Consider the following 21,665-nt stretch of genomic DNA (forward strand, 5'->3'; position numbering starts at 1 on the left):
AACATTGATGCCAAAACCCTTAACAAAATATTAGCCAATAGAATACAATAGCATATAAAACAAATAATTCACCATCACCCAGAGGGATTCATACCAAGGATCCAGAGATGGTTCAACATATAAAAGACCATTTGTATTATTTGCCACATTGACATGAAAAATTATCTAGATAAGATAAGCGGGATAAGCAATTCGGAGATGAAAGGAACCTGGGGGGATGGGGGGATGAGTGGATGGGAGAAGGGGAGGTGAGAGAAAGTAAGTTGGGGGTGGGAACCAGCCCAGGGACAATGGAACAAGTGAACTAAAAACTCAATCTAAAAGCTCTACTGACATCTGTCTATCATGGGTAAGTCTACTAGCATCACAGAAACATAGAACCTACTACAATTCAACAAACTGAGAAATAGATCAAATTGATATTCAATGCAGTTTATATAAATATAAAATATTCAAACTATTTTATATACTGAGTATAGTGGGGAAACAAAATGCAAGTTGATGTTAATTCATTGTTTTTCTTCTCCTTCAGGTATATGGACTTTTTCCCTACTCCATTCAACATTACAAGTGATTTTCTGTTTGAGAAGAGTGCAAATTACTTCCATTCAGACGAAGCTCCCAAGAGAGCTGCATCTCTTGTCCCCAAAGCCAAGATCATCACCATCCTCATTGATCCCTCAGACAGGGCATATTCCTGGTACCAGGTATGAAGCAATGGAAAATACTTGTTGAAAATGTATTTAGTCACATCCTGAATATAAGCCATAGCAAATGAGCTAAATATTACCCAGGTGAATTAAGAGCCACATATAAAAACATGCAGATAAATAGGTAAATATTGATATAGAGAACCAGAGATATAGTTTCTGAATATTTAGCACATATTGTTTGGCAATGAATTTCAAATATAATGGAATGGAAAGAACCAAAAACCAAGAGACTAATAGATTGACAAAACTACACACAAAATAAGGGAAAATTGGTATGTCATAAAATAGCAATACTGGAAGTACATTGAGGAGGTACCTGAAAATAAATTGGAATTTTTTGTCAAAGTTATGTATTAAAAATTGTTTTACAAAACAACCTTATTACCTTCAAAGTACTCTCCTTTACACTTAATACATTTGTCAAATCTGTGATTACACTCTTGGAAACATTTTTCAAGCTCATCTGCTTGGATAGCTGACAGTAGGTCCTCATTTTTTTCTTCAACCCTTCTTTATTTTCAAATCACTATTCTTTCATGTTTCTTAATCCTCAAAGTAACATCCTTGACTTTCAATATTTTAAAGAATCACACAGCAGATTTACCCAATGTAGTGTGTCATTTATTCTCTTGACGTCATTGTCCATGAGCTTGATTGTGGATCCAAGTAAGATGGAATCCTTGAAGACTACAATATTTTCTCCCTTGCTCACTATATTATCTCCAGTTGTGAGAAATGTGGTCTTCTTTACATTGACCTGAAATCATTGATCTTCATTGCCAAGTGCTTTAAGTGATGTTCACTTTCAGCAAGAGATGTTGGGTCATCTGTTGTTAATAAGGCTTCCTCCAATCCTGATGCCAGATTCTTCTTCGTATAATCAAGCTACATGGATTATTTTCTCAGTATACAGATTGAGTAAGAATGAGGAAAGGATACAACCCTGACATATATCTTTACTATTTTTAACCTGTATAGCATTCTCTGTTCTGTATGCCACCTTCCTCTTGATCCTTGTACAGGTTCCACATGATCACAATGAACTGTTCTGGACTTTCCAGTTTCTCAAGGCTGTTTATAGTTTATTATGAGCCACAGAATTGAATGACTTTATATAGTCAATAAAACACAAGTTGACATATTTCTGGGATTCTCTACTTTCCATCAGGATTCATGTCTTCATTTGAATCTGGTCTGAATTTCTAGCAGTCAGTCCAGTGCTATAACCATTGCTGAATCATCTTTAGCAAATTTTATTTTTCATGTGATATTATTTTATAATTTGTTCATTCTGTTATGTCACCTTTCATTGAAGTGGATACAAATAGGGCTCTCTTCCAATCAGATGGCCACAGAGCTTCCAAATTTCTTGGCATAGGAGAGTGAGTGCCTCCCGTGTGTGATCAGCTTGTTGAAACATCAGCTTAACAAAAATAAAGAGATACATTTTGCCAATTTAATTCATTGGCTACCTAAATCCTATTATGAAAGTTGGCTAAGAACCTTTGCATTAAGACTTGAGAGATAAAATAGGTATGCATACTGGTAAATGTCTGGGTCTGGAATAGAACCTGTGCAGTGATGGTCTCTTCTGCCTTTGAAAAGCCAAGAATGAGTTAATTGAACAAATAGGTGTTTCACTTAGGGAGGGGCAGTTTGAGTAGATTCTTTGTATAGAGTGAGATAAAGTAAACCAGAAAAATGGAAAATTTTCCTAACGCAATTAGGGCCTAACTGCAGTTGGTGATCTTAAGCAATAGATGTTGTTATGTATGTTGAGCAGATGTTTCACTCATAGTGACACTATAAGACCCAATGGAACTGCCCCATTAGGTATCCTTGACAGTAATCTTTATAGGGATGGAGCTTTGGGGGTGCAGTAGTCATACTCCTGACTGCACATCAAAGGTCAATGGTTTGAACCCAGGAGAGTTTCCATGGGAAAAGATATATCATGTTGCTTCCAGAAACTCTATGGGGCAGATTGACTGAGATTTGTAGTGTCCTATGAATAGGAACCAACCTGAGGACAACAAGAATATTTCTGGGAGCAGATCACTAGGTTTCTTCTCCCTCAAAGCCACTGCTCCTTCCAAACGGTTCAACTTCCAATAAGCAGCCAACCCCTTTAATCATTGAGCCACCAGGACTTCCCTGTGATGACTCAGAGAGAGATGGATATAGAGACATGCTAAAATCCTAATGGTGTGAGTACATCTACATATGTGCTTGTTTAGTGTACGTAAAATTAATTAACTTTTTAAGACTTGAAAAGGAACCATTGTATTCTCTTGATTCTTTCTCTTGATTTCAAAATGTCTTCAACAGCCACAGCCTTCTGAAAACAAATACTGATATCTAGAAAGAGTTTACACCAAGTGGGTTTGGGATCATAATGGAATGTTTGCATTGGAAGCAAACCAAGAAATTCTCAGCAGGACCCATGGATTTGTATCTCCCACAAAATACCATAGTCTTCCCCACTTTTGAAAATTTCTATTGCAAATCAGATAAACTTGCTTTTAAAATTAGAGCCACGTATATTGAGATGATAAGTTATAATTAAAAAGTTTCAGCCCAAGTCTGTAGAAAAAACATTGAATTTATTTTTATCCCCTACCAGGAAGTGTGGTCAGTCTATAGAAGAGTGACATAATTTTTTTAAATAGATGATACCATTTAAATAAAAAAGAACATACAAGAGGAAAGTGCTTCTCTGTACCTATTTCTTCAAGTCAATGCTTTCAATATACACGTTTGAAAAGAATTATTTTTCCTGATACTTTTTATTGCCATATTGCTGTGGCTAGGACCCCCAAACTACTCCACATTTCATCATAATGCAGCCTATTGCTTAGCTCGTCCTGCCTATTCAGTAAATACCATAAATCCAAACTCAGCAGGTGTAATTCAGAGACTTCTACAAATGTCACCTGCTACTGTAATTTCTGTCCCATGATTTTATAATGGGGCTCGCAGAGGTGCTACCGTGCTATTTTCCCATAAAATATGTCCCTTTGTGACTTCTAAGTCATATATTTATGCTAATAGTCTTATTCTCAGAAATATGAAGGAAAGTTAGTGCTAAACCAGTTGAAATCAACAGAGGAGAATAAGTACAGTTCCATATTATCATTGCTTAAAGTAGAAATTTTAGCATTACTCTATTGATATGCACATATTGTAGTTACATTACTATTCAAATTGTGTAATCTGTGCCAATTATCTTAATTATATATATTATGTAATCTCTATGTATTCAAAATAATTCATATACAAATAAGAATACCTTAGAGTTGAACAATGAAAGGGCTTCAAAACTTTTATTAGTCTGCCAACCTAACACTAATAATTACTCATCACTTCCTAAACTTCTTCTCTTTCTTTCATTCTTTCTTTATTTCTTTGTTTCTTATATTTGTCTAAAATCCCATCAGCTATTTTAAGAAACCTAGGGGCTAAACACTGCACTACTAACGAGAAAGACAGCATTTCAAGCCAACCATTTGCTCTGTGAGAGAAAGATGAGGTCTGGGAAACCCGCTGAAGGAGTTTGAATCTGTCCTGTAAGTCAGAATCAGTTCAATGGCAGTGGGTATTTGCTGTTACAAGGACTCCTGGTGGCACAGTTTTCAAGCTCTAGGATGCTAATGGAAAGGTTGATGGTTCAAATCTTCCAGCCACTATGTGGGAAAAATGTTTTAGCTCGCTTCGTGAAGATTATAGCCTTAGAAATCCGACTGGACAGTTCTATTCTGTCCTAAAGAGATGCTAGGAATCAGAATGAACTTGAAAGCAACATGTTTAATGTTGGTGTTAACATGACACAATTACATCAAGTTCCAATATACAACACCCTTATTCTTATTTACTTTAGTTCTTCTTATAGGTATCTCCCAAGACGAATTTATCTCTTCCTCCAGTGCCACCTATGTCCACACAAACTCACCTTAAGCATGGCATTCCCCTTGGTTCTCAAGCCATTGCTTTTGTCTGCTTATCAATATCTTTCTCATAACTTTTGACTGAACACTTTCATGCCGATAAGAAGGTTCCATCATCTTTTGACCATCATCAATCACTGACTGATCTGGCAAGTAACACACATAATAGAGTATATTGTAATATTATTGTTATTTACCATTGAGTTGATTCCAATCATTTGAAATCCCCTGTGCACAGAGTAAGACTGCTCCATGGGGTTTTGGAGACTGGGGCCTTTGGGAAACAGACCACTTGGACTGTTTTCTCTGGAACCTCAGGAGGGTTTGAATAGCCAACTCTTAATTTTGTAGTTGAGTGCTCAGTCATGTATGTCACCCAGGGATTCCTATTTAATATAGTACTTTATTATACTTTATTAATCTACTTTCTCTCGCACTGAATTTTTATTTATTTCAAGAGACTGATGTCTGCCTAACATCTTTTTATGTCCAGAATCTATTGTAGTTATTTGCAGATTAAGGCAGGCTTATAAGACTGTATTGACTTAAATTTCTCTCTCCCTCTATCGGACTCTTTCCTGCTTGACTCGATGGATAGACTGTGGAGGACATGGAGGAATTGGCACGGAAATGTAGCAGTAAAGTACTCTGTGAGAATTAGAAGGGTTGGGAGGAAATCTTCAGGAGAGCAAAAGTAAAGGACTAGACATTTTCAATACAGGAATATGACACATAAACAAATCTAAGGAATAACATCTGCTTTCTCTGTACCCAGAGCTGTAAGGGCATAATGGGTTATGGGTGGGGCTGCCAACCACAGCATCAGTAGTTTGACTCCATGAGTCGTTCTGCTGGAGAAGGATAAGAATTTACGGTCCTGTAAAGATATACACCTTTGGGAACCAAAGGGCCAATTTTACTGGGTCCTAGCGGGTCTCTATGAGTTAGAAGCTACTCAATAATAGTGCTTGCTTTATTTTATTTTTCTTCTGTTCTCATCACATTTGCATACCAAGGTCTTAGGATGGTTGCTGTAGTGGAGCTATAGGCAGATAATACAGAAACCTAAGCTTGCACATCTAAATCTCTTCATCAGACTCGATTGTCTGTTCCTGACATCATTTCGCTTCTAATCAAACCCCTGAAGGAAATCTTATGCTCTATCTCTGCCTTGTCACTAAGCATTTTCGACACGAAGACAACCGTGGACTTGCCTGTCTACCACTGTGGGACTACATGTCAATATTTTAAAAATAAGTCACGTGGCAATACTTTTTTTCCAATACAGTCCTTTTTCCTGTTTACTATGCTCATATTGGTTTAATATTTGCTCAAATATAGTAATTGCATTTCAACTTAGCACAGTTATACACATTTATTCACTGGCTTTCTTTCAATTCCTGGAGTGTTAGATCATCCCTTCCACTTCAACAGCCTTTTAAAAATTATTATTTATTGGGAGTTAATACTTATATTATTCCATATTTAAATCACATCAATCAGTATTTTTAAATTGCTACCACATCAACTTCAAACCATTCTTTGCCTTCCTGGACTTTCTGACATCATCTCCCTTTCACCATCCCCCCCCAGCCCCCACCCCCCACCCCCCGACCACTGTACCCATTCCCTGAAACATTCACTCTACTTGCTGTCCCTCTAGGGTCATCAACCCCTATCTCAAATTGGTGAAAAATAGTATCATTCTAAGAAACCATCAACATGTGTTATTTCTGAGAAGTGCAAGGGACACACATGCGGACACACACACACATCTAAACATCAAACACATACACGCACACAGCACACATGTTGTCAGGAAACTAACTTAACAACTGACTTTTTGTTGAAGCACCAGCGATCCCATGAAGATCCAGCTGCCCTAAGGTTTAATTTCTATGAAGTCATTACAACAGGGCACTGGGCCCCATCTGACTTAAAAGCCTTGCAGAGGAGATGCCTGGAGCCAGGATGGTATGCAGCCCACATTGAACGATGGCTAGCTCACTTCGCTACTTCTCAGGTAAGTCCCTGCAATGAATTTGTCCTGCCTAGTATATCACGGCTGTGTCATATTAACAAATGGTGATTTATAACCAGAGAAAATTATAAGTGAGAAATGTGAACTTTTTCATCTTAATCTTGATTACGCGATGAAAATTTTACATAGTTCTGGCAACACTTTCTTGGAACATTATTTTAAACAGTATCTGGTCTGAAAGTGATGAATCCTCACACAAGGAATATCATGTGAGTCACAGGTAACCACCTTCAGCTAATAATACAACTGGCAGGTAGTTAATAATCTTATTTGGACTACACAGTCCCTGTGTGCTATCTGTCCTCCGAGACCTCTATAAGAAATGAAGAAAGTCGTGCACTGGACTGTCAATTTGGGAAGTGCTATCACAGCGCTCGGACGATGGAACAGGAAAAATGATAGGGTTTTGAGGAAAACATTCATATCCTTTCTGATCTGCATCCCAGTCTAGGAAACCATTAGAGTCTTAGGTCTCTATCACTGGTTTGTAAGAGGAACTGATGTTTGATGTCCATCCAAATGCCTACTATTTCTAAGCTCTTGGTTCCGGGGTTTAGCTTATGGCATTTGATAGAGTGTATAAATAACTCATTGATTATACTACAAATGAGAAATCATGATTTCATAGAAACACTAGTCAAGGGAGTGTCTCTCCTTATTTCTAACTTATAATAAAGCTAAGGGATATAATTGGATAATGAACAGAAATGGTACTTAGGCAAGCCTCAATTGCTGATTGTTATGAAAGATGCAAATACATTAAACATTAAAATATATTCTAGGGAGTTCACATTTTCTTCTTATTCACATTGATCGAATTTATTAATGTCATGACAAATCAGGGGAAGCAACTCAGTATATTCAATTTAGCCTTACTCTTCCTAAAGTGGCTATTTTTGACATTACAGTTGCTAATTATCGATGGACAGCAGTTGAGATCTGATCCCGCTACTGTGATGGATGAAGTCCAGAAGTTTCTGGGAGTGTCTCCTTATTATAATTACTCAGAAGCATTAACGTGAGTCTATTCTCATGCATGGTTTCATTCCATTATTTGCTGTCATAAATTATCACTGGTAGGGTCAGGAGGAAGGTGAAAGGAAATAGAGAAATGAATTAGGAGGCAAAAGCTATTTAATAGAGGTATAGGTATTGGCATGTATATATGTAAATCTATTTATTTATAATGATATATATAGGTCAATGTACATGTATTTATATGTTGTTTTAAGATAGCAGACAGACTTTGGGCATCTACTCAAGGCCTCCCTAAACACAAGAATACTTTGTTCTAATAACATGGCAGTCTTTGATATTCAACTTCCCGACATGATCTCTGAAGCCAAAATGGGTACATAAGCAAATGAGGCGAAAAAAGGAAATAGTGCTCAGGAATCAAAAGTTATAGTGTCTGGAGTCATAAAATGTTAAAGTTAAGCAAGCAGCCATCTAGTAGGGAAACAACAAAGCCTACATGGAAGAAGCACACAAGCCTGTCAATGGGATCAGGGATCAGGTATCAAAGACCCACAGCAAAAAATCATATCAGTGTGAATGAAGGGGAGCATGGAGTGGCGACCCAAAGCCCATCTGTAGACAATTGGACATCCCCTCACAGAAGGGTCACAAAGAAGGAGTAATTCAACCAGGGTGCAGTATACTTCCCACAGAACACACAATCAAGGTCCTGCATGATTCCTCCCCCCCCCCCCAAATATCATGACCCAGTTGGACCTTATAAATCTGGCTAGGCCAGAGTGTGCTCATTGGTACAGATAAGAGTTCTCAATACATGGAAACGAGTATGGATAAAACTCTCAGAACATTAGTAGGATTAGCGACACTATCAGGGTAGAGGGAGGGTAAGGAGGGGCTGAAGGACTAGAAAGGGGGAACTGATCACAAGGTTGAATATATAAATCCCCCCTCCCAGAGAGACAATGAAAATGTGGGTGAAGGGAGACAAAAACTGTGTAAGATATGAAATAACAATAATACTATATAATTGATCAGGTTTCATGAGAGTGGGAAGGTAGAGGATGGAGGGGTAAAAAGAGGAGCTGATACCAAGGGCTCAAGTAGGAAGAAAATATTTTGGAAATGATGATGGCAACATATGTACAAGTGTACTTATATTTAGTTATGCATTGTTATAATGTCTGTAAAAGCACCCCAATAAAATGATTAATTAAAAAAACTTAAAGATTTGTAAGAGCCTTCCCCCAATAAAATGATTAATAAAAAGTATCACTGGTAAGTGTTTATAGAGTATTATTTATACTAGCCATGAATTTATAAATTATTATACTACTCAAAGCAGTCACAGAAATACTCTCATAATTAATACAATATTTTTCTTCTGAATATCAGAAATATTTTCTCTCACAAAGTGCTAACTTACAGGTGTTATATGTTATCACAAATTCTTTTTGTGGACTTTTGGGCATTATCAGGTTGTTTAAGTAAACTTTTTTTATATACACACTCATTACAGAACATGCCTTACTAATGAAGCATACAAATGTAAAAAAAATATATAGTCCAGTCCTCTGAATAATTTACAGATTCAAACTGAAATGCTGAGAATGACTGCTATCTCTGTGTAAGCAAATTTTCTTTAGGGAAGACTTAAGAAATGGGCATTTTTATTTATTATTATGCATTTTTTCAAACTACTTACAATAAATTTAATCATCTTTATCATCATTGGGTGCCATAAAGTCAATTCTAGCTCATGGCAACCATGTTCACAGAGTACAATTAGCTCCATCGTTTTCAAGAAGGTGACCTTTCACAAGAGGAACACCAGACCTGATTCTGAGATGTTACCCTGGGGCCCAAATCGCCAGCCTTTTGTCTAGTAGTTGAGTGCTTAAGCATTTCAGCCACTGTGAACCCAATCATTGTCATATGTATTACATAAGTATATGCTCTACTTGTCTGTTTTTGTGTGGATTACAAACTATGTTCTAGTTGGCTGGTGGGTAACAATAGTCATTTAAAATAAATAAAATAGTCATTTTATTAAGCTTACGGATTCTGTGAGTTGGCACTTGGTTGGGGCACAGTGTGGACTGCTTGTCTTTGCTCCCTCTCTGGGGCCACGATTGGGTAAACTTGAATCTTGGGGAATGACTCAGCAATCTGTTGGAAGCTTCTTCCCTCACATCACTGAATGCCATGAACTTGGTGGGGCCAGTTCTCTCCATGTGGCTTCAACTAGGTTTGGATTTTTCACTACTCATTTGCTGGTTTCTGAGAGGCGTTCACATGACATAAATTTCTGCTCTAAGGAGTGGGCGATCTAAGAGGCATGACCTTCAAACGAGGCTTCACACAGCCTCATTTATGTTCTCTTGGTTAAAACCAAGTCTCTAAAATAAGTTCAGCATCCCCTTACTGAATGGTCCCAAGGAAGAGGCAAGCCAGTCAGGGTGCAGTATAGCATTGGTGAAACATACAACTTTCCTTTAGTTCTTTAATGCTTCCCCCACCCCATTATCATGACCTCGATTCTACCTTACAAACTGGCTAGACCAGAGGATGTACACTGGTACAGACAAGAGCCTGCAATACAGGGAATCCAGGACAGATCAACCCTTCAGGGCCAATAATAAGAATAGAGCTACCAGGAGGATAAGGGGAAAGCAGAGGGAGAAAGGCCGATTCAATCACAAGGATCGACGTATAAGCCCTTCCCAAGAGGATGAACAATAGAAAAGTGGATGAAGGGAGATAGAAGACGGTGTAAGATATGAAGATTAAAATCTATAATTTATCAAGGGTTCGTGAGAGAAGGAGGGTAAAGGGAGGTGGCAATGAACTGATATCCAGGGCTCAAGTAGAAAGAGAATGCTTTGAAAATTATGATGATGGCAACATATGTACAAATGTTCTTGACAAAATGGATGAATGTATGGATTGTGGTAAGAGATGTAAGAGCCCCCAATAAAAGTGTTTAATAAAAACATTTTTTAAAGAACTATTGCCCTAAGTAGATAAATAGAAAATTAAAGGCTGTCCTTGAAGTTTAGCACGTTAGAGTAGCATCATAGATAATTACATTTAAATTTAAGAATATAAATGTAATTCTAAATAAGAATTCTAAATAAAATAATAAAATATTGAAAAAATAAAATAAAACCAGTCCAAATCCAAAGACAGGGAAATTAGATTCCACCTTCTGATACGGACTAGAAAATTAATTCTGGAGAAGATAATGGAGGAGGGAAACTTGCTTTATAGAACTTGGGTAATTAAAATGGGCTAGAAAAAATATAAAGAATCAGCAAAATAAAACAAAAAGAACTCAAAATAAAATAAAAACCTCCATGTCGGCAAAGCAGATTTTAAAGCTGGGAGCTACTTTACTTATGAAAGACTTCCCCATAAGGTCTGTTATAAAGCCTATTAAATTTTAGACAAAATTCTAACAAGGCTCATTATGTAATTTCCCAGTTCACAGCAGATTAGCACCAGCAATTAGACAATTAGAGAGGGTAATGGAGGGATAGGAAACACAGTAATAAGATTGGATGGTTCTTTATCCACTAAAACAACCTTCATGAAGATTTTGGCTACACAGGGAAATAAAAACAAACCGATGCCTTGTTGATTAAAGAAACATATCATATATAAGATCCTATGTTATAAGGTATAAGACAATACATTTTGCATCACTAGTTGACAGTGGTTTAACTTCCTCTGCTCTCCTGGAGCAGTTTATGTAATGGTTCTAGTACTACAGACAGTGGCTTACAGTAAATGAATCTGTAAAGTCGCTCTTTTGAAGAAGATCACAAACAAGCACAAGATATATGGCTTTTCATATAGCCCACACATCACAAACATTAATATCTATAGTGATCTTCAGCGTAATAAAAGAACTCAACTAGCAACCAACCTATGTTCTAAAAGATGTCTAACAGGTATTTGAGAAAGGCTTTGCATCTTAATTTCAACAATTTCATGCCTACTAAAATAAAATCGTAAAAGAATGAATCGCTATAACTTAGAGGGGATAAATGTCCTCTGTGAGCCTTAGGGTATATAAAGTTGTCAATGCAATAAATAAAAGCAGGGCAGCAAAACCATGTGGACTCAAGGTTATGACAACCCTGTCTAAATAAATGGCTTTCAATGTTCGGGAAGGATTTCCTTTCTCAGGCTGTCCGGAGCTCTGCCGCATATCAGCTCCTGGCTGTAGAGAGTGCAGAGAGAGGCAGCTCATCTTGATCCCTCTGCGCTAGCTGAGTACAAAGAAGAGACTCTCGGTGTATCTATAAATACCTTGGCTTTGTAGCCAGAGCTGTATTTTAGCTTAATGTAGTTAAATGTTCTCATCCGGAGGCAGAAAATGTTGTTTAGGGGCACACCATTATGCCAACTTCCTTTCTCGTTTGCACAGCATGCAGAATTGTCTTTCCTCTCGGGAAATTCCTGAAAACTAGAAAAAGGACCCTGATAGGCAAGGAGCAGATTGAAAAGTCCAGGTTGGAAATGACTCTGTCTTCCTTTTATCCATTTAACCAGTGATGTATTTAATTTTAATTGATACCATGTAGTAGGACAACCTGGACTGCGAGGATCAGGCCTCTCCTAATAGGCTGGGCAGGGAACTGTGAAGAAAATGCTCCCCTCCTCCGGAATGAGCTCACAGATGTGAAGAGGCAAATTGCAGGTGCACCCATATTACAGGAATGGGCCCAGGGCAACAAAATATTCTGCAACTAATTAACTTTACATCCCAGTCAATTATGCTTCATCCTTCTAAAACATCTGCTGAGCAACAAAAATGCAAACCTTTTCGATGTTTTATGCATGCAGCAAGTCCCATAGCAATAAATTGAAGATTTCTCATCTTACTTGGTTCATTCTTTCATTTTTCCTATCTTGTTAAGTCCTAAACTAAAACCTTATCTATCTGGTTTAAACAACATAATTAGGCTACACATCCTTTCTTGTGTAACAATACAAGTACTGGAGCAATATAACATTAGCATTTTCTTTAAGACTGTAAGACAGAATTATCCAATAGACTCGTCTACCTTCAGCAAGAGAAAGTCGTGTCTAGTCTCCTATACACCGTGTAGAATCACTTTCATATTATTAGACCACCAAGACAATAAACTACAGGTAACGCCTTTAATTGCCTTCTTTAAAAGTTTAAACTTTCTGCACTGTATAAAGAACAGGATTTTCCCAAATTTTAAACACATAGCTGTGTGTTACAAGAATAGAACCGCCCCAGAGGATTTTCTTGGCAGTTTTCTTCATGGAAAAGGATCTCTCCTATCACATTCAACTGGTAACTGAAAGGGCGATCATTTGCACATATTTGCTTCACTGTGAGAGAATTTATCTGGTGGTGTTCTCTGTCCTGTAAGTTTACTATGAGTCAAAATTGATCGACAGCAGGAAACAACAGTAACAACCTTTCTGTAAGTAGAGCACCAGGCCACTTGGTTAGTAGGTCAGTGAAAACCATTTATACCATCCAAGAACCTTACATATTTACGGAAGTTTAATTAATATTTATACTCAGAGAGAATACGTTTAAAAATCATTTAGCCACATTCATATCCATTAATTGAACGGGTTTAAAGAAATCTGTTAATATTTTAGAGAGAGAAATATAGCGATGAGAAAACAAAGCATTCTAATTGTCCTTAACATATGGAATATGAATCTAATGATGGGTATTTGATCTGTTATGCATCCAGGGGTTAAATACAGAACTTAAGTTAACAATCACAACCTGAAATTCAATGAAAACTATCTATCTTTTCAATCACAGTAGAACAATTCAGACATATAGCTATATTGTAATAGAATTTCTTTATTCTGAAATCAGCCTAATAGATATTTGCACATTTTAATGAATAAATTAAAACTACAGGCGTACCAACGTAATTTCACTTCTCCAGTTGGAGCGACTCTCCTACTGAAAAGTCTGTATACAGTTTATAATCCTTCGATATTTGATGTATTACAGGTTTGATCCCCAAAAGGGCTTCTGGTGTCAACTCCTGGAAGGAGGGAAAACCAAATGCCTTGGCAGGAGCAAAGGCCGGAAATACCCTCCCATGGATCCACAGGTACTATATTATATATACTAGTATACTATTTGTTCTTCATATTATACTCTTTGTTCATATTGTACATATTTGTTCTTCCAGTAAAGTCAATGATAGTATGTACTTAAAAGATAGATAGGTCATAGATAAACCAACCAAACAAACAAACTCACTGCCGTGGACTTGATTTCCAGCCACAGCGAACCTGGAGCACGTGATGAAAGCGTCCTTTGGGTATTCCATACTGTAACTCTTTAGGGGAAGCCCCTTCACTCCTGCAGAGCGTGGGTGGTTTTGAGCTGCTGGTTGGGCAGTTCTCAGCTCCTGCCAGAGGCCTGGCGGCATAATGTGTTGCAGCGCTGGGCTGGTAAGTGCAAGGACAGATGTTAGAAAACAACAGCTGCTCCAACAGAGAAAGCTAAGACTTTGACGCCCATAAGAGTTCGTGTCGGAACCACAAAGGCAGATTTACAAACTTGTTTAGTGTCTCTAAGAATCAGAATCATCTCAACAGCAATTGAATTAAGTCAGAGAGATACTTAAATCTTGACAAATAAATGGTTGATGGAGAGCCTTAGATATTATTTGTTCTTTGGATATAATTCAAACAAATACTGAATAGTTTAATAGTAACAATAAAAAAGGACTAAAATGATTCATGAAGCAATTAATTTGGGATAAAATACACGAATATTATCTTTATATATTGTATGCAATATCTATCTACCCCATACGTGCCACAGAGGTAGACAGTGGGGAGGACTCAAAAATAATATTGTGATTATCCCTGACTTGTGACGCACACTCACTCACTGGCATCCAGTCAATGGTGACTCGTAGCAACCCTAGAGGACAGGGTGGCCCTGGCTCTGTGTGTTCCTGGGACCGGGGCTCCATCACAAGAATAGAAAGTCTCCTCTTTGCCAAGGACTTATTCCAGGTAGAGTGAATTATTTATAGGCACCTGGTTATAAAACAAAAGCAAACCCAAAGGCTAGTGGTGTAAAGCCACCCCCTACATCTGGGAGAAAAGATATCATAATTTGATTCCATAAAAATGACAGCCTGGGGAGACGGGTCTGCACTTTACACAAAGGTTTTATCAATCTAAATTAACTTGATGGCACACCACAATAACCTAAAAAGGGTAGGAAAGCCAGATATATAATGAAGATTTCTCAGAAGTCAAGGTGGGCAGAGTGGAGGTGGGCAGAGTGAAGGTGGGCAGAGGGAAGGTGGGCAGAGTGAAGGTGGGCAGAGTGAATGAAGGTGGGCGGAGTGAAGGTGGGCAGAGTGAAGGAAGGTGGGCAGAGTGAAGGTGGGCAGAGGGATATTATGGAAATAAAAGCCCCTTTAACCATACATTGGAATTCAATAAGCATTACATGTTTTTTTCAATAAACAATAAATGTGTTTTCAATAAATCTCCAGATTTTACGTGCTTACAATATGGGTTAAAAATAAGTAAAGAAATAACTGGGGACTGGTACAAGACAAAAATGTGGTTGAATTCAATGCATTTCCAAAATACACACAAAAGATGCTCAAGCAATATCATGATACAAGACAATTAGTTGTGTTAAAGTATTGAGGAGGGCTTAAGAGAGATAGTGGAACATTGACCAGGTAAAGAATGATGTCTGGGTCATTGTTGCCTACATCGGGTTACCGCAAAACAAAAACAAAGCACACACAAAACCAGAAAAAAGCTCGGCTAGGCAGAGCTGTAATAGTAGTAATTTTTTCCACACTAGACGAGCATCCAGCAACTTGCTCTGAGTTAGTGCACCCAGGGGCATCTCCTGGAAAGGTTTTCTCTGGTCACAGTGAAGTTTGTCATAAAAGAAGTTTCGCTGGAACCTTGTTTTTTGTAATGGCCAATTTAATAGAACAGTGTGCGACTGTGAAAATTGTTTCTTGCTCAGGAAAAATGCCACAGAAACTGTTGTGATGGTGAACACAGCTTACAAGGACAGAGCTATGGGAAAAACTCAAGTGTATGAGTAGTTTTCTCGTTTCAAAAATTGTGAAATGTTGATTAATGACAAACTTCATTTTGGACATAAGTTCACTTCCTGAATGGATGAAAATGTCAAACAAATTCATGCCCTGGGGCTTGAATACCAACAAAAGACCATTGGAGAGATGGGCAAGTTACCTGGACTATCTTGGAGCTCGACTCAGTGAATTTTAATGGAAGATTTTGGAATGAGAAGGGTCACTGTGAAACTAGTACCTCCATTTCTGACTGATCGGGAAAAAGAACATTGAGTGGAAATATGCTGTGCTTTGAAAGAACAACTCCAAAGCAACCCAGATTTTTTCCCTCAAGGTTATTCCTGGTGACGAGATATGATGCTATTCTTACAACCCAAAAAGCAAACATAAATCAAGCCAGTGGAAGACACCATCATCACCTTGCCCCTCAAAAGTTCGTCTAGTGAAATCAAAGATCAAGGCGATGCTCATTTGTTTTGTTTTTTTGTGATGTGACCGGGATAGTGCTTTTGCACTTTGTTCCACCAGGTCAGACTGTTCATCAAACTTTCTAGTTAGAGGCTTTGAAAAGATTGTGTAACGTTGTGCGACAAAAAAGGCCTGATTTGTGGCAGGCAAGGACTAGTTTTGCCACCACGACAATGCACCTGCTCAGACAGCCATCTCAGTGTGCCGGTTTTGGGCAATAAACAGCATGCCTCTCTTGTCCCACCACCTGACTCCGTGTGACTTTTTTTTTTTGTATCTGCCAATGCAGAGGGACGTGAAAGGACAGCGATTTGATGGCTTAGAAGAGGTGAAGGAAAAGACAAGGGAGTTGCTGTCAGTCATCCAAACAGAGAAGTCTGAAAAATGTTTCCAAGAATGGAATCCAGATTTGACAAATGTATTAAGTATAAGGGAGAGTACTTTGAAGGTGATATGGTTGTTTTGTAAAAGTTTAAATACATAGTTTTGAAAAACAATCCTGGGTTTTTCGGGAGGTACCCCCCCCCCCATATACCTATATAAGGAAACCGTTCAGCTATTCTATTTTATTAAAATATAGACAAACTATTAAAATTGATTATTATGTGGGTTAAGTGGCATCCAAAAAGAAAAACAAATTCTAAATTTTGTTTCCTCATAAGATACAATTAAAAACAAGGAAAATCAAACTTGTAATATTTTAGAAGCAGAGAGCTAGTGATTAAATGTATACATTATATATATATATATATATATACACAAATCTCAATCAATATATGTTGCAAGTTATCTTTAATCATGAATCTCAACTCTCGTGATTACTTATGGGCCCATTCATTTTTAACCTGAGGGCCAATTTTGCAGCGCAGGAAGACTTTAAAATGAAATGCACGTGTATATCCAGCTCACGTCTGTAGATTCACTTCTGCATCAGGTCTCGCCCTCATTCTTCTCTAATAATACACTTTCATCCACTTTTCTCACTTCATCAATTCTGCAATAAATGTGTGCCATCGTGGTAAATGAATCACACAGGATACACCTGGCCTTATTTTTATTTTGGATTCCTGGGGTGGAGCAAATGGTTAATGTTCAGTGCTGCTACCAAAACAGTTGGTGGTTGCCAATCGCCCAGAGGCACCTCTGCAGAAAGACCCACATTCTCGACATCCAAACAAATCAGTCAGTGAAAATCCCGGCGAGCTCACTTCTGCTCTGAACACACAAGGTCATCTGCATTTGGAAATGACTCAACGGGAACTGTTTGTTTATGTTTATTCCATAGTTATATTTTTGCCTAACATTTTCAAAAGGTAAGGGTGAGTGATACCTAAAGGAAAATAACAATAAATATGAAAGTAAAGTAGAAATAGAGTATTAAGACAAAAAATTGCAGCTAAATTTCCAAAAGCCCTGGAAGTGCTGACAGGTAAGCATTAAACTGCTAACAAAAGATTGGTAGTGCAAACTCACTGTGTTAGGCTGGTTGACTACAGAAACAACTCCAGTGATATGAATATATGTGTTAGGAAGAGCTTTTTAATCAAGAAGGAATCATATATCAAGAATGCATCCTAGCCCAGTCCAGTCCATCTCAAGTCCATAAGTTCGGTACTAGTCCCTGTTCAGACTTAGGTGCCAAATGCAATGATACAAAACACAGGGAGATCACAGGACAGTGGGTATAAAGTTACATGGATCCAAGAGCAGGGGAAACAAAGCATCTCTCAGGGTGGCCAGAAAGCTGGGTGGTGAAGGCAGAGAGAGGAAGAGGTTTCTGGTGGCCTGCTTATGAGAAGGCCACGCCCACAAAGAGGTACCACCAAGCTGGGACTTGATTGACAAGTTCGATACCACCCCCTACACTTTTATATATCTTCAAGTTGACATAAAATTATCTGACCAATACCCTCACAATTTACTTCGGGGAGAAAAATGAGACCCTCTCCTCCTATAAAGATTTACAGCCTCAATAACTTATATAGGGTCACTATGAGTGAAAATCAACTTGATGGCAGTGGGTATGGGGGTTCTAGCTTATTAAGGACAGGTTCATTTCAATGAGTGTTTAAACAGGATGATCATTGGCTTATTAGGATGAAGTATTTTCTTTAAATCCTTGGTTTATTAGGATGAAAGGAAAACTGCATTGGTGAAAAAATGTCCGGAAAGTTGCAGGGTATCACGGGATATTCTAGGACAATTTCCCTGGGAAATTTTACTTTACCCACACTGCAGCTCTAATATTGCCCCTTTAGACTTCATTTTATTCCCCAAACTAAAGGAATACAATTAGAGTCCTTTGAGTTAGGCAATCTTACATTTTGAATAATGTAAATTAGAGCACAGAATCATTTGGGGAAGAGGTAAATGAAAATGGCACCCCAGAAGGTGATGGACTGCGATGGGAGACAGATCAGGAAATATTAGCCTTACATTTTCATATTTTTGTGTATTAAAGGTTTCGGTGACTTTGTAACAATACTTCCCCCCACCCCCCAAAGATTTTATTGTAAATTAGGTGGGGCTATATATTTCAGGTCAATTTTGTATTTGGAGATTTAAACTACTAATTAACTCTCCCTGGGTTCCCCAACCCCCACCCCTAAGCCCCCAAAATTACCCTTTACCTGTTCCTTTATTTCTATTTTCCTTCTAATGGACTCACTCACTCATCGCTCACTCATTCATCACTCACCTGTCACTGACTCACCACTCATCATCACTCATCACTCACTCATTCACCACTCATCACTCACTCACCACTCATCACTCACTCATCACTCACTCATTCACTCATCATTACTCATCATTCACTCATCATCACTCATCCATAACTCACTTATCCCTCATCACTCACTCACCACTCATCAGTCACTCATTCACCACTCATCACTCACTCACCATTCATCACTCACTCATTCACCACTCATCACTCACTCACCACTCATCACTCACTCATTCACCACTCATCACTCACTCACCACTCATCACTCACTCATTCACCACTCATCACTCATCACTCACTCACCACTCATCACTCACTCATCTCTGACAAATCATCACTCATACTCATTCATCACTCACTCATCACTCATCACTAACTCATCACTGATCATTCACTCAGCATCACTCATCCATCACTCACCCATCACTCACTCACCACTCATCACTCACTCATCATCACTCATCATTCACTCATCACTCACTCACCACTCATCACTCACTAGCTCACTCATCACACATCACTCATTACACTGGATAAATTCCAAATCATAGTGACCCTATTGGACAAGAAAGAACTGCCCTGCAAGTTTCCAAGACTGTAACTTTTTACTGGAATAGACTGCTTCCTCTTTCACCTGAGGATTATCTGGTGGTTTTGAATTGCTCACCTGTGGTTAGCAGATCATCTTGTAATGCAGTCTGCCACCAGAACTCCTTTCATATGAACTACAACCTTCCATTACACCTGAATTAATACCTGTCAAGAGTCTCATACAAATAGTTTATAGAAACCTCCATTGTAATAGTACAAATTTGGAATACACAATTGGGAAATGTAGAGTGGACATTCTAGTTTGATGGCCTAATGACACCTTTCAAATATTATTTTTTTGTTGTTTTGCTTTTCAGTCTAGAACGTTCCTCTCTAATTACTACCGAGATCATAATGTGGAGCTATCCAAACTGCTGCATAGACTGGGACAGCCTCTGCCATCATGGTTGAGACAGGAGCTGCAGAAAGTGAGATAGCATTGAAGATAAGATCAAGGACCTCAAGATACTTACTGCTCTATTAAGTAGAAAAAAGAAAAAAATAACAGCCCCACAACTTATATCCCTTAATGAACTTGTGATTATGTGCAGAGGACGGTATGAATAAATTTCCTTCTATCTTTTTCATAAAATGAAAACTGTTATATATGAACGCATTGGCAATTACTCTCAATCTCAGTGTGACCTTTGGGAAATAATGTGGGGTTTTGTGGCATTATCCAGTTTCTAATTTGGAAACCATGACACAATCTAGTTCTTCTGTTAACCAGAAGGTTTCACAAAATCTATGTATGACTGGGAAGCCTCATGATATGCAAGTGACAAATCACAATCTTGAGAATAAAGATAGAAATTGAGGTAACTGTAAATGAGATTAGTGGTAATCAGTATCGGAATCAAGGGCTAATATTTTTGTCTTGCTAATTTCAAATCAATTTTGCTTTTATTATGAAAAATTACCCATGCCCTTACTTTTTGAACATTATTAATCAAATTGTAATCAACATATATTTTCCTTTTTTGTTGCTCATCTTTATGAACTTCATTAACTTGCTAAAAAAGTTGTGAAATGGTTAACCTCAGATTTTTTGGTCTGTTTTTCTCTCGAAGGAGGCGACTATTAAAAAAGTCCATCTTCCCAGATACTGCTGTTATCTGGCCAGGTTTACTGTTCTCAGTGAATTTTACCTTATGCTTCCATCAAATCTGTCACAACACTTTGGAATCAAGAAATGGCAATGCATGCTTTGCATAATATTATGAGAATGTACAGGATCATCTTTAAATGGATCCAATGTATGATTATGATATTCATCTACATATATCCACCTTGATAATAATGTAGTATTTATATATGCATATATATATTTTAATTTTGAAGGTGGAGGAAACACCTTTATTGATAAGATATGCAAAGAAAACACCTAGGGGTTATAGGTATAGTGAGGTACTTGTGTTTTCTATGTAGTATATGTCAATCATTTTAAAGCATGAATACTTCATATATATCAATACGATAGTATTGTAGAGAGTTGTGTTTTAAATACCTTATTATACAAAGAAATATAATCTATATCTTACATCACTGATTCTCTAATGATAACGCTTTCCTCAACTATGTCATCAAAAAATAATTTCTAGAGAAGTAGTGGTTGAGTTTCTGTCAAAGAGCAATAGGCTCCTCTCTTAGGATATTGTCATACAGGTTAGACTGCTATGCCACTTGTCAATGAAGATATATAGTAAGGTTTGGTTAATCTTTTCAGTGATGAATGAAAATAAAATTTCAACAGAACAGTAAATCAAACTGGCTTTGGTAGCATTGACCATCAATCTACCCCGCCTCTAGAATAATAAAGAATACTACTCCTATAATTTGAGAAAGTATCCTTCACGTAATTGAAAAGGAATCCCAAGCTCTTTGTTTCTGTTTGATTTTACTGTTGGAATTTTAACAAGAAAACTAAATTTCTTAATATTATATTTCAAAATTGAACTTAACATTTATTTTTTATTGATAGGTGTGTTTCCTTATTGCTTCTAGAAGCCCTTGATATTTTTTAAAGGAAATAAAAAATTTTTAGGTATGGATTGATATTAAATTATAAACTATTACTTTCGTTATTCCATTGTTAATATAAGGCTT

At 37.6% G+C, this 21,665-nt stretch overlaps 1 protein-coding gene across 1 annotated transcript in view; it reads left to right on the forward strand.

Annotated features, from left to right (window-relative positions):
* The window catches only part of LOC142443496 (bifunctional heparan sulfate N-deacetylase/N-sulfotransferase 4), a 363,094-nt gene extending 343,098 nt beyond the window's left edge, over positions 1 to 19,996 (forward strand). Inside the window, exons 9-13 of the mRNA XM_075544840.1 lie at positions 533 to 707; positions 6,510 to 6,680; positions 7,607 to 7,716; positions 13,693 to 13,795; positions 19,877 to 19,996. Of these exons, the coding sequence (XP_075400955.1) occupies positions 533 to 707; positions 6,510 to 6,680; positions 7,607 to 7,716; positions 13,693 to 13,795; positions 19,877 to 19,996 (679 nt within the window). The remainder of the gene's footprint in view (positions 1 to 532; positions 708 to 6,509; positions 6,681 to 7,606; positions 7,717 to 13,692; positions 13,796 to 19,876) is intronic.
* The last annotated feature ends 1,669 nt before the right edge of the window (positions 19,997 to 21,665 follow it).

The sequence above is a fragment of the Tenrec ecaudatus genome, chromosome 3 (genome assembly GCF_050624435.1).
Source record: "Tenrec ecaudatus isolate mTenEca1 chromosome 3, mTenEca1.hap1, whole genome shotgun sequence".
Lineage (NCBI taxonomy): Eukaryota > Metazoa > Chordata > Mammalia > Afrosoricida > Tenrecidae > Tenrec > Tenrec ecaudatus.